General features: G+C 37.7%; 1 protein-coding gene across 1 annotated transcript in view; it reads left to right on the top strand.

Moving 5' to 3' along the window:
• Positions 1–17,238, top strand: part of LOC129570205 (uncharacterized) — a 60,575-nt gene that overhangs the window by 14,483 nt on the left and 28,854 nt on the right. Inside the window, exons 2-3 of the mRNA XM_055449717.1 lie at positions 8,248–9,797; positions 12,527–12,693. Of these exons, the coding sequence (XP_055305692.1) occupies positions 9,125–9,797; positions 12,527–12,693 (840 nt within the window). The 5' untranslated portion in view covers positions 8,248–9,124. The remainder of the gene's footprint in view (positions 1–8,247; positions 9,798–12,526; positions 12,694–17,238) is intronic.

Raw genomic sequence — 17,238 nt, 5'->3', positions numbered from 1 at the left:
ACGACGACGACGACGACGACGACGACGACGACGACGACGACGACGACGAGCACATAAAATTCATGAAGAAAACCACATAAGAATGATATTTTCCTTTCTCTTTTTCTCTTTCGTTTGGTCTTCGGGTTTTTCCTTTCGGGTTATTTATATCAAGGATTATCCAAAGGTCGTAAATAACGGTGTTACAGACGCACAGCAAAGGCATATGCGTCGTCAATTTCAATGGAACTGGTTGGTGTTTCCGATTTTGAAGAGCACATAAACACATTCAAATCGAAAGTTTCAAGATTTTTCACCACAATCACCACCACCGCCACAGCCCACCATGCAACAGTGTAACAGAAGTAGCAGCAGCAACTAACACAAAGAAAGGAAAGAAGCACAAACTTCCGTATCCTTTCGGATTTATAATAATACAATAGCAATATTTTTACTGTGGCCTGATTTTCAAGTCAAACAGCTCTTTGCATTCGTATTTATGGTTACGTTTATTTCAATGTTTTCCTTCAAGTCGAGCTTTTGTTTTCCCTTCCGATAAATTTTATTATCAAACATTTGTGTGCGCGCTTGTGTGTGTTTGTATTTTTGCGCAAAAAGGATTTATATACGGCGAACGAAAGCGAAGGCATCACATTTCCTAATTGCGGAACATCTTAACGATGGATGGTTCATCGCTTTAAAATGATTTATTTCGGTTTGGGTCAAAGAAATATGAATCTCATTGAATCATATCAAATCGATCACGGTTAGTACTACAACAAAAACAAAAACTTAAGTTCTGACTTCCCAAGGTGCGGAAATAGTACGAAATTTCAAAATTCCGGCGTATTTTAGTTACAAAATAAACTCCACTTTACATTGATTTGCTATATACCTCAGTGGCGCTAGTATCGTGAATGGGAGAAATTGACAGCTCTTCTTCCGAAACATGTGGCTTCCAAATTGATGAAATTTCTCATATTAAAATCGTATTCAATTTATGTGGTTCGCCCACTCATAACTCATCTAGATGAACAAAACAGACAAAAACATGAAGAATCCGCTTGTATATCTTCCGGCGACATCATTATTTCCCCAGTAAATCCGCATTTCATAAACATGTTGATTGCCATATTCCAAAGCAAACTAACTGAAAATTCAACAAAAGAAGGTATTCAAATATGGAAAAAAAGGAAGGTGACCTAAAATAAAAATGGGGATATTTGGTCCACTTGAACTTTGCGTAGCCATCGTCGTCGTCGTTGTCGCAACGTGTTGTGCTTTGAAAGGTAAAAACTCTGGTATATCCCGTTCTCTTTAGGCACATGTGTGCGTTTCGCGTTGAAAACGCCTTTTTAAATAATTTGGAAGTATTCGCATGCGAACCAGGTGCGGATTCAAATTACCGTTCGTTTCATAAATATTCATATTAAAATGTAGCCAAAAAAATATTAAAAGCGACGAAATAATGCACACCGGGCTAATTGACCACAGCTGGCTTTGTCATTCCATTGGCAAGTGAGCATTTGCGATATTTTTTGATGATGGAATTTAATATGGCGTTATTAGTGTCAGGTTTGCTGAACGGCAACCACCATAAATTGGAGTACGCGCACAACGAAATTTGTGTTTAACTTAATTAACTTCAAACAAAAGTTCGTCTTCGAAAAGACTACGAGCTTTTCGGCTGTCGAGGAAAAAGAGAAAATGATTTGATGCTGCTACCATTGCTCCTGTTGGTGACCTCGATAATTTTAAATGAAATATTTTGCCGTATTCCGAAATGTTTATGTTCCATGTACACATTGTACTGTGGCAAATATTCGAATTACATGCCATATATTTCATTTTGGCTACTCGACTCTCTGTACTGTAGTTGAGATAGAGCGCGAAGAGTGAATAAATAAAGCAATGAACCAACTTACAAATGAACGACGTTGGCTGTCGTCGAAGATTAAATTCAAATGCGATGGCAGCCTAGCTAAAGTCCACAGCATCCTCTGCAACGGTTCGCATGTTATAGACCTTAGCACGAATGCTAAATTATTGTCCCGTTAATCAGATCAAATTCATGAGCATCATGGTTTGTGTGCTATTCACCTCACCACTTCATGCGCTCATGATTGAATGGCATAAAGTGGAGAAAATTGGCACATGTTGAAATTCACAATTAAAATTTCAAATGTCAACACACACACACGGGAGCCAATCAACATTACAAATTCACTTAGCGTTATGCTTGTTATCATTTCACCATTGTGTTAAACTCGACTAATCCCGTTGACAGAGCAGAGTGAAAAAAAATTACATTCACTTCATGCGACGAGAAGGATCTAGATGGAGAGAGAACAAGCAATTGTACCATGAGTACAATAAGTGGACTATAAAGTATGGCATTTTGTTAGAGCATTAGCACACAATAAAAAAGAAGAAGCATGCGTTCGCTGACAGCAAACAAATTCCCACATCGGAGCAGTAACATTTATCCGGCTCAGTGTCAATAAAATGCCAATAAAAAAAGAAGCAATTAAAATCAATTTTATGGACACAACAGATCGAAGATCCAATCAAAATATGCATCTGGAATGAACACACGCAGCGCGTGCTATACAAATCCATTCACGCAGGCTCACACATCATTAGTCTGTCAATAAATTGAATCGCGAAGATTTACACATACACACACATACGCACGCATACAGACAGAGCATAAACAAATTTGTTATGGATGCAAAAAGCAATGGACGTCGCCAAGAGAATGCACATGACACAACCGATTTATCGTTAAAAGCTATTTGAAATTGTGTGCACCATGTCGCATGCAGATGTAAACAGAAACACTATAAAAATCGAATTGACTTGAACTGAGCTGGAATCAGAATGCAAACACGCGATACATTTCAATTGGATTTAGTGTTCAGTTTTGTCAGACACACACACATATACATACATACACACATGCAACCGAAACGATGTGTGATGAGCATAAGGAAGCCAATCACTTGTCATCACAATCCCCTTATATTATTATTTGATGGATGAAAATAAGTACAGTGGCAACATAGAGAGATACAGCAAATCGAGACTATATATGTTTTCGCCTCATGTCTTCATGTTCATCTCGCCATCACCTCTTTCTCTTTCTCGGTTTTGACGATATTAGCGGGAATATTATTTTATCCATTCGTTGGTATGTTTGCAATGGCAACGAAGCGCAAACATTACGTGCTGGATTAGAATTTGTCTCACATCGTGTATGATGTGAAAAAAATGATATTTGACCAGCACGACCGCCATCAGTATCAGCAGCACCTCATGTGAAAGAATCATAGAATAAACGAGAAAAAAGTACACATATGCACGCATCTATGCCCAACAATAGCAGCAACATTGAAGATGATGATGGCAACCACACACACTCGAAATAAGACCGAAGCAAAGGCACTCAATGTGATAGAAAACAGAAGTATTCACTAAAGAACGTGCTGTGGATTGCTGAATAGTTCGTTTCATTTTTCACATGACACATGACACATGATAAGAATGTTCTTGATTTTGTTTCTTCAATTTTTTTATATCTCGATCTGTCTGCTGTTGCTGTACACTGCTGGTGTAATGCCGGATTTTTGCACTTTCGACTAGCGAGAAGTGTCAATATTGTGATTATCGACCGGAAGCTTTTTTCAAAACCATCAAAAACTTTCAGCTACAAAAACACATCATCCCACTCAAACGGCAACAATTCATTTTCAAGCTGTGTCTTGAAACTGTTCTGGAATTTCTTTTGGGATGCTTTTGCTCTCATCGTGAACTTTGTGTGTGAGAGTGGATTTTTTCTTGTCATTTTGCTTGTTTGTTGGTTGCTCGGCGGTGTTGGTTGGCAGGCAAAGTTTGACCAATAGGAGAAAGAGCAAAGAAAGGCGACAGCAACCGAAGTGAAATCATAGAAAAACTATGATGATAACAAATGTGCTAGTACTGATATGCCAATCATGGTGCAGATGCTAGTGAGATTCCTCATTGAAATAGCTTAACCTCGGATGTTGATGTAACCAAAGAATTAGTAACAAAAATGTTGCGTATTTGAACAACAACAAGAGCAACATCATCGGAACCAAAAGTCCGATATCCAATGACATAGTCGACGTTTTTTCTGCTGCAATTTCGTTGATTTGGTAGTGCGGGGCTAATAAAAGCATCGCAACAAAATAGTGCTTTGCGTTTAAACATTGACATGATACGACACGACAATGACGAAAGCGGTGACAGCAAATGACTACTATTTGTGTATGTGTGCTACACTAAATATATCGAGAACAATGAACACAAAGCGTAACAATTTGCAAGCACTTTTCTCTCTATCTCTGTCACACTCACACTCCCATATTCCGGCTGTTTCGCATTCTTGCACAAAACCGACACCACATATCGCATAGTTTAGTAGCTGTACGAACAGAATTGGCTGTGGCGTTTGTCTGATGAAATCATCCATATGTGGATGGTTCATGCTTGTGCATTCGCCATCGTTACCATGCCATATATTAATTTTATGCTCGATTTGAAATTAACTCTTTCGAATTGGTCCCCAGTAATGGTGTCATGCATGGTATCCACAGCGCACGGCCGCGATCAATGTACACGATACATACACGCACATATATGCGTGAATGTAGCCCGTTGACGGCATTGTCTCGGGATTTTCCATTATTATTTATATGCTAGTCATCTTTGGAACGGTAGCATTGAAACCTCATCACGTGAGCTTCACATCAAAATTTAATAAAGCTGATGACGAAAAATGAAATACACACAAATTAATTTCATACATCCTAAGCTCTCTCTCCCTCTCAAGCTCTCGCTCTTACTCGCTCGCTAGCAACACTCTCTTCGTTTGCGTTTCCAAACAAATGAAATTTGTTGTTTATGCGCAATAAATATCATCTAACTGTGTAAACACCTGATCAGCATACATAAATGCAAAGATTCAAACAGCTCACATTGTTAATGAAATTCAAACGGGAATGAAAACATGGCGGAAAAACAAAACTGGCTTATGATTACAACAAAAAAACGTATTACACCAGAGACAATTTATTTTTACGAAAATGTGCCACTTTGGATTCATTTGGTGTTGATGACGACGAGAAAGAAAACCGCATCCATCATCTCACGCTACTACGGTATCATTATTTTTTATTTATTTTTTTTGCCAAATGAAGATAATGATAATGTATTTCTTTTTTTTTCTCGTTTGTTGGATTGGTATTTATGAGCTTTTCGTCGAATCGAGAGAAAAAAAAAGAATAAACTCTTGGCATTGGGATCAAGTGCTCGCTACTTAACATCGCTCAAGGCGATTAAATAACGATCGAGAAACGACTGGAGAATTATTGAATTTCCCTCTTGAATTTTACATAATGCCTCTTTTAATATTTTTACAACATAATTTCGGAGAGTTATACTTTCTTCTTGTATTCCGTTTTCTTCAAACGAAACGAGCAGAAAAAAAGAGAAAAATTGGAATATTTTCCATGGTGAGTACTTCAAAAGAAGTGGCAAAAGTTAAAAAATGACCCTCGCAGACGGTTTACGTAGCAAAAATAAAAAGGATTATACCGTTTTTTGATGATCATTGAAGTGGTTCAAAGATGATTTTCACAAACAATTTTCTTGAGTTGATTCCGAATATATTGAATCTATTGATGAGCCCGAGATTTCATTTCTAATTTATGGAATCTTTTTTCTTCCCCGCACTTGAGCACATCATTTAATTGGACTGCTCCACAAACTTCTAGATTATTCTGTAGAAATATATTTTTGGAGGGAGATGATGCGAAAAAAAGAACGAAAAATCAAAGCTCTAGAAAGAAAAAAATGCAAAAGCCGGAAAAGAGATCCAATGGCATATTGTGAATTTTTTTTCGGAAAATTAAAATTTTCGCAAGCGAAGTGAAATAAATCGTTGGCAACAACAAACCCATCATAATGTGAGTTGCCTTATCTTTTGGCAGAAGAACCTTATGCCATCAGAAGCGTTCTTTTTTTTCTGCCTTTATGTTATTGTATTCTGCATGCGCTGCCAAATATAAGTATGTTGCTTTGTTGCTCCTTTTGTTGGCCCAACAAAAATCATAATTGAAAAATGTTTTGTGAAACGATGTTCATCATTTCGCGAAGCCATTTCATATTGAGATTCGAATTTCTTGATTGAATACACTTTCCAACCGACGGAAGCGAAGAAAAAAAAATCGTAATACATATATTTTTTTACTCTCTAATATTTTGCGAACTTCGGGCAACTGTTGCCTATAATTATTATTATCATTGCAATGGGGCATATAGCAAGTAGGCTCCTTCTCTTGCATCATTCATCAGTGAAATTGAAATGAGGGAACGAACGTAAAAGCTTCAAATTCAATGAATACGGCTGCCACCCTCGTCGTTCTAGCTGGCAACTAAGGCGCCGTGGAAAAACAGGGAAGCAATGCTTAATTTAAAAGTGTGGAAATACTCAGGCAACATAAATTAACCGAAGTAGAAAAGCGCACACGATATAAGAGTGATCAATATGCTAGCGTTAACAACAACAAAAGCGTCAATACGTACGCGCGTATGTTATCGTCCATCAGACACAATTTGATTGAGAGGGAAACGCTTTCGATGTTGAGGCTGGCTTGCGTGCGTGGGAACATCTTGTAATAATAATATTCATAAATGCAGTTAAATCGAGTCCATTGAGAAGCCAAAACTTGCCACTGACACGTTTCAACACAGACACACACACACACACACACACACACACAAATACATACATTTTGTATGTGTGAACGAATATATGGAAATGAGGGTGATGCCATTGCGCACATACACACACATAAGGGGACGACAACAGAAGCAGCTGTTGAGCTTAATTTAAGCCCACGTCATCCCTCAATCAATCAATTTTTATATGATTTTTCTCATCTCGCTTTCGCGTTTCACATCTTTGAGCAAAATGGTACAAAATGAAGAAATAACATACACGCATGAGACTTTTTTTACTGAATAAAATAATCGAAGTTAACTTGAATTCCGTTCAACGAGCGAGCGAGCCAGCGAGAGGAGAGAAAGGGACGCATTAAATTTTTGTTTGGCATTCATTGTCGGGACTTATATCTGTGCTGAAATGTTTATCATCGCTTTTTTCTCTCTGCTTTGGATGCGATTGATTATTATGCAACGCTATCGCGCTATGGGTACAACAATATGTACACAAGAGCTGTCTGCTCCTTGATTGGGGCAAAAATTCCATTTTTTTCTCGTTCGGGCGGCTAAAAATCTATGCTCATGTACATGACGAGATTCGAGAGTGTACGCGTGTTTGTGAGTAAACGATTTGATTTGATAAAAGTTTCGTTACATTTATGGAGCCGGACGTAAATTGGAAAACGCGGAGATGATATCGCAGAATCGTTACCGCTGTATGTACGATGTGAAATGATTTTACCTGGCATCCGGAATTGCGCAAATACACTGTTCACATTTGCCAACCTTCCCCATCCGCCAAGCTAAACAAGTGACTAATGCAAATAAGTAAACGACAAATCGTATTCCGAATATCGCTTTCTATCCAGCAGATAGAAATGCAAACAAAAGAAAATTGTTTAAATTCATCAATTCATGTAATTGAATTAGTTTTTTTTGTTACAATTTCGGTGAATGGCAACATTAAATGTACGACCGATACGATTTTGTGCTGTATCATCACGATTGATAAAAGACTTCATTTCGGTGAATATTCTTCGCATTTTTCACTGTCGATCTCCGCAGCTTTTATTTTTATTCTCATTCATCACTCGAAGACCTTTAGTTAAAATCCAAATAAATAAAGAATGTGAAAGAAAATTAGCTTTGTGTAATATTGGCAAGTGGGAGTATTTTTCGTTGACCACTGGGGGCGGCAAAGAATGAAGAAGATGTAGAACGGAGGAGATAATAGAAATTGACTTGAATTATTTGTTGGCTGGCAAACGCATAAAATCAAATGGGATTACAAATAATGTTTTCGATGAAACGAACACATTTAATTTAATAATAAAAGATCAAGCTAGGGAGAGAGAGAGACAATGGGAGTTGGCATTAAACTGAGAATGATTTGTTACGCGACGTTGAATTTAGATCTTTCTTATCATTTTTCCACTGATTCCCGTACACCAAAATAAGCTTTCAATTTTCTATTTATATGTGAAATGTGTGTGGTATTTATTCTTGTTTTTTCTTCCCCAACAGATGCGAAACGAACCGAACCAAACAATGTCACATGTTAAGGCTGTCAAAGCAATTTTGTTTCGGGCAAATTATGTACGTGTAATATCCATTATGATTAACAAAATTAAACGACAAACAAGCGAAGCATAAAATTATCCATATGATAGACGCGAGCAAAGTGTCAACTAGATTTAGCAGTGTCAGAAACAGCGGCAACGGCATTCAATTTACTGCACAATAATTTAGAAAGAGAGAGGGCGCATAGAGCGAGAGCGAGAGAGAGAGAGAGCGATCAAAAGTGTGTGAGACAACGAGTCGGTATGAATGTGTCTGTGTATGTTTTCAATGGCAATAAAAAGCCCGAAAGCACAGTCACACATCAACACAAATGGGTGGAAAATGCACATATAATGGATAAATATGACAACGATGATGATGAAAATACAGGAAACTGATGACATGACACCCCGAGTTGATCGCCAAAATACAACACAAAAAAGCGAAAACAACACAGCCAGCGAATAATAAAACCAAAAATAAAATAAATTATACTGCTCTAATTAATGCTATTAGGCATAAAAGCGACGTATCAAACCAAAAGCAGAACGAATATTGATGCCCGTTCATCCATCAAATTATTTTTGACGGCCTATTTTTATACCGCACAAATTGTACACATACGCGTGTTGTCGGCATTTCTGAGCTGCTGATCTGAATTGATAGCTTTGGACGAACGCAATTAAAACTGAACCGAAGTGGACTGAACTGAAGCGAAGGCGAGACGAAGCAAATCGAGAAAAGAGCATCACACAAGGGCAAAATCAGAGAGTGTGAGTGAGAGTAAAAGAGAGAGTGGTGTTATTGTCACACTGTCAACGCGTTAGAGCGCTGTGTCCATATGAAGATTTTATGGGAACCGTTTTCATTTCTGACAACACCGTTCGTTCGCCTCAGCACCCGTCCCAAACCACATCGCTATGTGATTGCAATTGCAGTATTCACTTTATTGTTTGCACAATGTGTCTCCCACAATTCAACCGTTGATCAACCGAATGACAATGTCGACGACAACGTCGACGCGACACATAAGAAATGGTTGAATGACAATCATGCACACCACCGCGTTGCTGCATTGCCACAGGCACATTCAGATGCCAGAGTTGCGATATCCAAACGACAATCACCCACCAAAATATCCAACTCATCGTCATCCGGTCGAACGTCCTCGAGGAGGTATCGTTCAACTGATGCTCCTACGCGTTTGTTCACACATGACGGAACGAGCAGCAGCAGCAGGAGGAGGAGTAGTAGTAGCCATCAAACAACTTTTCCACCGTTCGCCACAACAAAATTAGCGGCGACAGCGAAGATGACGACGACGATGACGAAAAGAACAACGAAAGAAAGAAGACAACAACAACCATCACCGGCTCCAACAAACAATGTGTTGATCTTAATCCAAACACACAAAAATATCGAACTAAATCTTGTACGTGATCAATTTCAGCAATTCACTGATATGTTTGGCGTGCAGCTAGCAAACATAACGATTGATTTTGATGCCATAGACGGTAAGTGAGACCAACGGTGGTTCTGTTGTTTTATTTACTTATAATGTTAGTAATTTAACATCGATACGATGCGTGCGCGTATTTTTGTTCCCTTCTTTTTTTCCATTCGCGAAAAAGAGCACGATGAAGTGAGAACAGCGAAGAACGTGTGAGCAACTTACACCATCAATTCGATTTTGTTCGAATAATTCGGTTAGTCTTGAGTTGAGTGGGTTTTTTCGTTGTTGCATTTCAACGTTTTGTTCGTTCGATAGAACAATTTTAATTTCGAAGGAATATAATTTTTATAATACAATCGAAGCATAATAATAGCAAAATTGGTGTGTACAACATTCTCAAAAGCCCGTTATGTATACAATGTTCACATTCTATTCCGGAACGAAGTGATTTTTTTTTCATCAATTTAATAAGCTTTATACACATTTACCTATATCAAAGTATTAACAATACACACAATGGGGTACTTCGCTGAACGAACTTTGGCTGAAGTGGGATACAAGCATCTGAAAAGCCTTCGGTATGCCCCACTTAATAGATCGATTGGCGAATGGCCATGTGCTATGTGCACTTTAGCGCGTGCAAAAATATGACAGCAACAACGGAGCGAACGAACTCTCTTGCTCGCGTCAACAATACTAAAAGCGTATTGTGTACGCATACCATTTAATAGACCAATAAAAATAAAAGTGCTCATCAATCCCTCTGCCATATCGCAACATCAGATCTCTCAGAGATTCCAAGTGTGTATGGATAGCGATGGCGAAAAGCGTTTAACTAAAAAAAGAATATTCGTTGCTTTCGATTACATGTTGCCACTTTGCACATTGGAATGAGAATGTGAATTCATTTGGGCTCTTCGATTATTCACATCGTGTGTGTATGCTTGGGAGTTTTTAAGCGTTTTTCGATAGCACAATTTTTTTCCCTTGTTTTTTTTCTGCTATGTTCGCACCGAGACGATGGAAACTTCAACGTTTAGGAAATGGGAAGCGTTTGCGAAACTTTTACGAGCATTTCATTTTCAGCCGATTGCATTCAATGAATTACTCTTGTCACTTATTTTTCTTCTTCTTCTTCTTCTTCTTCATCCGCTGTGCATGAATAGTAGGGCAAATTACATGAATATTGCTATAAACAAACCGTATGCCGGGTCGTGTGCTTTGCCAAGGGAATTCATCACGAATTCACACATAATTCACAAGCGATAAGTTGTCCGAGGCATGACACAGCTATAAGATCATTGTTGGATTTTTTCCCCGAGCACAGCACAAATTTTTTTGATTCGTTTCGATTTTCTACCGAAAATAACCAATTTCGTCCCTGTCTATTTGCATTGAAAATTATACCCTAGTGAGTCGGACCAGGACCACCGCTATTGTAGTACACAAAATAAACACGTATACATAAATGTATCGATCGATCTTTTGTTGGTGCTGAAAGATGTCAAATTGAGTAAACATCAAATTCATGAAATAATTTGCACAAAGCATACATGTGTGTATGCATCGTAAGACTTTTCAGCGAACATTGTTTGGTTTCAAGGAATTTCTAACACAAGAACTTCAACCCGAACACACAAAGTAAAAGCACCAGTAAAACCAACCGATTGATAAGGAAAACGAACCAAAAGTAATTTATGCTGAAAACTAAATAGTTTTTGCCAAAAACTATTTCCAATGGGTGCATCACTTGAAGTTTTTCTCAGTGTACTGTCGTAAAATGCGCTTAAAGTTTTACAATGACCCGTTGTTGTGCGATATGGCAAACGAATAAATGAACCACTGGAGAAATGCATATATGTTGTACATTGCCGTACATGGTTCATTGCATTAAGTAGATTAGAATCGTCACTCACTGAAATTTTATTCAAGCGAATGCAGAAAAAACAAAGATATTTCCGTTGTTAATTTTTTTGGTTCGCTTTCGCTCTATCCATTTGTGTTCGTCCCGGATGGGGCGATTTATTTATGGGTGTTTCGAACAGCTGTAATTTCTCAAAGAGCACATGCTTAACGTGATTATACAGTGGAAAACGGCAAAAATGCACTCGCTTTTTCTCTATCTCTTTCTCCCGCTCCACATTTGGCTATTAATCCTTCGTTTGCAACTTCGTATATGATGGCTCTTTGCGATATTGTTCCACTTCAACACGAAAAACATACGACAAATGCGAAAGAACTTGCAATGCTTTTTGTTCGTCGAGATGCACAGAACGCGAGAGAAAGACTGAGCGCGGAGAAATGAAAAGCGATTAAAAAGGAAGAATAAACTTTATCATGAGCGGAGCACATTGTTTTTTTTATTCTTGTTCTTTTTATTGTCATCTGTCTCTTTCTCTCGCTCGCTCGGTCTTGTCTCTCTGTGTTGTTCGTTTGATGATTTTTGCAGTTTGTTTCTTTTCACCATTTCTCGTTTATTTGATTTATCGTTGCTAACGAAATCATAGATTTCTTGTGTGTTGTTTCTTGAGAAATTGAAAGCGCATTGTCGTTTGCTGCTCTCTCTGTCGCTTCTATTTGCCATTCTCTCTCTCTTTTCATTCTGTCTTCTCTCCGTATATATATTTCTATTTTCTTTTTTCACTCTCCTTATATTCTTTTCTCGTTGGAGCGAATAATTTCGTTAGACTTTTATTTGGTTTATTTGGCTTTGTATCATTTAAGATTTTTTCTGGGTATTTTCGATGGATTCATATGTTGATGTCGCCAAATTTATTATTTATTTTACAGGTATCAGCACCCTTATCAAACGTCTGGATACACTAAACTATTCAAGCGTATATTACATGCTGGACGAAAATTATATCCGAGATTTTAGTGGCAATTGTGACACATTACAGCAGCTATCGTCCGTGTATCACAAGCAAATTATCTTTTGGCCATGTCCACAGATGAAGGTAAGCACCAAGTTTACAATGTACACACGTGTGTTAAATATATTTGTTGTATTCACTGAATATTACCCATTGATATAAATCGATTTAGATTGGGTCAATGTGACGACCACATCATCTCAAGACTGAATATCCATTAAATGAAATGAGTGCTTTTCAATATATATGTTTATGTTCGAATAAGATGGAGAAAAAAATTGTCCGATTCCGTACGATTTCCGCATTCGATGCTCTTTATGACGTTAATATTGATGTAAATGTGACTTTATTTATTGCTAACATCTGTTACCATTTTAAAAATCGCCATAAAAATGCATTTACAAATTACATTTACGAGCAGCTCGTTTTTTCGCTCTCTCTCTCTCTCTCTCTCTCTCTCTCTCTCTCTCTCTCTTTCACTCCTTCTTCACGTTACCCATTCAGCAGTAGTTAGTTCAAATTTCGATGCAAAAACTAAAGCCTTTTATGGATTTTTTTTAAATTGCACTTTAAAAGCTTTCATGTTAATTGGATTGTCGAGATTCGCTTGTAACAAAGACGATGTGGACAAAACTGGATTTAAAAATAACGAAAATCACATTATTTATTTAAAATGTATTGAAGCAACCATGGTAGCTTGGATCGTTTGCTCGTTCTTTTGCATCATTGTGTCCATTTTTGAATTGATGTAAACATTCATTTTGTGAACAGTAGAACAAATAGTTCAAAGATCATTCGTATTGGGTCAAAAAATAGTTCTTGACAAAAATCGGAAAAGCAGCTGATTATTTATTAAAAGTCGTTCGTTGAACAAGAGTCTAAACATAATTTGAATAGAGTGGAACTCATTTCATTGTAGTATGTATTCAGAGAGTGAAGCATTTCTGCTGCGATGGAATGGAAAACTTTGGACAAAAGTTTTTCTATTGACTTTGCACAAGTCGGTACGAATATATATGTATTCAATCCAATCATTTTTATTACGTTTGACATAGTTTCGGCTCTTCGCTGGAACCTATTTAGCGAAATGGGTAACCAAATGAAGTTTTCGTCTGAACCAATTGCTTCACATTAGCACACAAACAAAATTCAATTCGATTGAATTGCAACCCATATAGACGACAAAGCATAATAGTCCAACTCTTTCGGCTAATGGCATATGTGTTTTGATACAATAAAAAGCCATTGACAATAGGTACAAATTGTTGGAAATTTCTTTTCCTTTTCCATTCCAAGCCATTCCATGTGAATGCGGTTCACTCAATGAGTGGTTCCGGTGAAACGAACGATTTCATATCAACAATGTGCACGCATGTGTGTTAATTCCATAGAAATTGGTGAAAAGAAAACGTTTCTTCTGCGTTTTCCAACGCAAATGGTTTTCCGTTTGTGGTAAAATTCACTCAAATGTTAAATTGAACAGTTCAATTTGAACTCTCAAATAATTTATAATTAAATTAACAAACGGAGCCAGTTTCCACGAAATAAACTCCATGCCATGTTTCACAACATGAGCAAGATTTTGATTTGTTCCGAATTTCCAAGGAAAACCAATGTTGGACAACCGTCAAATCGTAACAACATCATTCATCATATCTGTCAAACTTGTTCTGCTCGACGAGATATGTTTGTCTTTTGGGGTTTTTTCCCCTCTCTATCTACTTTCTTCGTCTTTTTGTGATTGTTTTTCTTCGATGGGCCGAACGCGTTTGAATCGTTGAATCGATACAAATGATTATGTGCATAATTTTTACGAGCACAACCTTGTATGCATCAATTTTTCTTCGTTCGTTCGTTCTCTCATTCGCTCAATGGACGTCGACTATTCATTTATTTATCTCTTCCGCCTGTCGCATTTTGCCATTTCTTTAATTTTGTTAATGTCATATTACGAAAAAAGCGTCATTTCTCAAGGCTTTTTTTGCTCTTTTGATGGAGGGTTAAGAGGAAAAACCCCGATGCTCGTTTTTCTATGCTGTATCACAGACCTTCTTCATTCATTCGTATGGCAAATTCTATGGTTTGCTATAGCATTCTCCAGGTTTTGCGCATTCATATTTGAAATAGTTTCGTGTAATTCGTTGGCAAACTATGAGCAATACGATTATCCCAATCGGATGCCATTCACTGTATATGGATCTGTGTATCTTGATTCCGTTGAACATTTTGTTGCGGCCGGAAATGGAGATCAAGCACAGCGCAATGTTCTGGATAAAATTTCCTATGGTTGTGGAAAGTAGAGACGATGTTTGTTTACGGAAAGCATTTAGAAGAATAAATAAAACGGTAAAATTATAATCGATTCACGGATTTTCCATATTCCATTGCAATGTTTCGCTTGCTTGAAAAAGGTTTTGACCAAATGCGCTGAATATTCGCATGAATTCATAAAATTACAATTTTTACATAGTTGCACACTTGATAATAAATAAGAGATTAGGCAAAGAGAGTGAACAAAAACGTGACACATGGCTCATATTCCATGCAGCTACATTTGTTGAATCTTTCGGTTTTGCCCTCATCAATAAAGAGTGGGACAGAAATAGATTCACGACAATTGTTCCAATCCTTGAAACTATGACAACGCTTGGCTAGTGCTGTAGCTTTCATAAATTTCAGCTAATGGTTTTCGCCGAAATGCGTTTGCCCAAATGCTCTCTATCTCCCAGCCAGTACTTGTGCCAAGGATATATATCACCTGAATGTTTGTTCGTTTTTGTTGTTGTTGCTGTTTCGCTTTGCACATGAGCGAATGCAGGACGATTACGTCAATAGAAATCAGATTTGAACGTCAATCCCAAATGACTATTGGCATGGCGACACAAGGCAATGGACACATTTAATAACAGACAAACTCACCGACTTATGTGCGCATTTTATGGAATCGATTTATTCGAAACCGAAAAGCACAAGACTGTAGCCGCAGCAAAAGTGGTTATGATATTTTCAGCGCTTCATAAAAGCGGCTTCACTTGGAATTTAATTACTCAACGTTCTCCTGTTGCATTCGACAGTTATACGATAATCTGTCGAAAATGAATGGACCTTTTTGTCAAAAAAACAGAAAATGCAAATGAATTTCACTCGCTTTAGTTGCCTCGCATTCTACCTGGAATGCTACAATCCAGTCTCGCACACACCGAAATGAAAAGTTTTATATCAAATGAAAAAAAGTCTTTTCGGCATTCAAAATGTTGCCGTTTTTTATGAATAAAAAATGAGGATGCCGGTGCAAATTAAAGCTCCGAATAAAAACCGACTCATTTCCATTATTCATTTAGCATGGGATGAAACAAGTAACCGAGAAAAGAAAATAAAACAACAATTTTCAGTTTACCGCAATAAAAAAAGATCACATCAAATATTTTGCCGTTCAGTGTTTTTTTTTACTCGGTATCAACTTTATTTTCGTTCGCTGAAGCGGACAGCTCATTGGATTCATCGCTTTTTTCGGTCGTTTGTTTGCTTGCTTGCTTTCGCTCTTTCTCTCTGCCGCAATGTTGAAGCTTTATTCGAGCATTCATTCAGCCGCATCATAAAAATTGATGGCTCTGAGCGGCGCTACATTACCAAATAATCCACGGCAATTTGTTGACATTTCTTTTCGTAATTATATGCCAATAATATGCTGGCAGGCGACTTGAAGACTCTCTGACTTTTTCGAACAAATAACACGACTGAAGAGAAAAAGGAACAAAATATAACAGTTGAAATGTTCGATTGTGTGCATTTCTCACATCGTTGAATATCATTTCACCCTTCAACGTCAAATGGCAAATCGCGCCTTTCTTTTTCGAACACATATGTGCTTTTTTTCTCGCTCTTTCATTCTTTCTGCAGTCAAACTGCCTTCGACGGCCTTGACAGATTATAGCACGTGTGCCCATCGTCATGTTGACTGATGCTTTTTGATTGCTGGCATTAGTTCCGCTCATCAGAACTTAACACGTGTGCCATCCTTCTTGCGTGCGTTTTTTTCTCTCCCTTTCGCTCGCCATTGCCATAGAAAGTCAAATAAACAATGTACGACAACAAATCAATGCTTGTATCCGCTTGTAACAGTTGTTTCGAATGAGTTCTCAATGCCGTTCGCTGCTTTTTTTTGTGCTTACGCCAACGAGAATTGAACAGTAAAAAAAATCTGACGGATCAGCAATGAAGTAGTGAAAAGCGCCATTTTTTCAGGGAAAAAACAACGGAAAAAAATTTGCATATTCAGTCCGATTCACTTTCGTTTCGATTGGAAAGTTACGTACATTTGAAATGGATTTGGAGACAATAGGACAGGCGAGGAGATTAAATGGTGAAAAGTCACGATCCAACTTCGAGTAATCGGAGACTTTCACATAGTAGCTCTCTCGTTCGTGCCAAGCGTCTCTTTCTCTGTCTTTCTTGATTCTTTCTGCCGTGCGATGCCATAAATGAAGAGCATGGCAAAATTTGTGAGATAAAACTCAATTTTGGTGTCCAACACGGCGTGTTATTGGATTGCTTAAGCTGCTTTCAGCAAACACATATATACATCTCCTCTTTCTCTCTCTCTCGCTCTCCCCCGTTTCTCACTTTATC

This window comes from Sitodiplosis mosellana, unplaced genomic scaffold, assembly GCF_009176505.1.
Source record: "Sitodiplosis mosellana isolate CC-2019 unplaced genomic scaffold, AAFC_SMos_1.0 Smas_scaffold_1, whole genome shotgun sequence".
In the NCBI taxonomy this organism is placed as follows: domain Eukaryota; kingdom Metazoa; phylum Arthropoda; class Insecta; order Diptera; family Cecidomyiidae; genus Sitodiplosis; species Sitodiplosis mosellana.
Note: the sequence above shows the minus strand (reverse complement) of the source record. Positions and strands in the feature narration are given on the sequence as shown.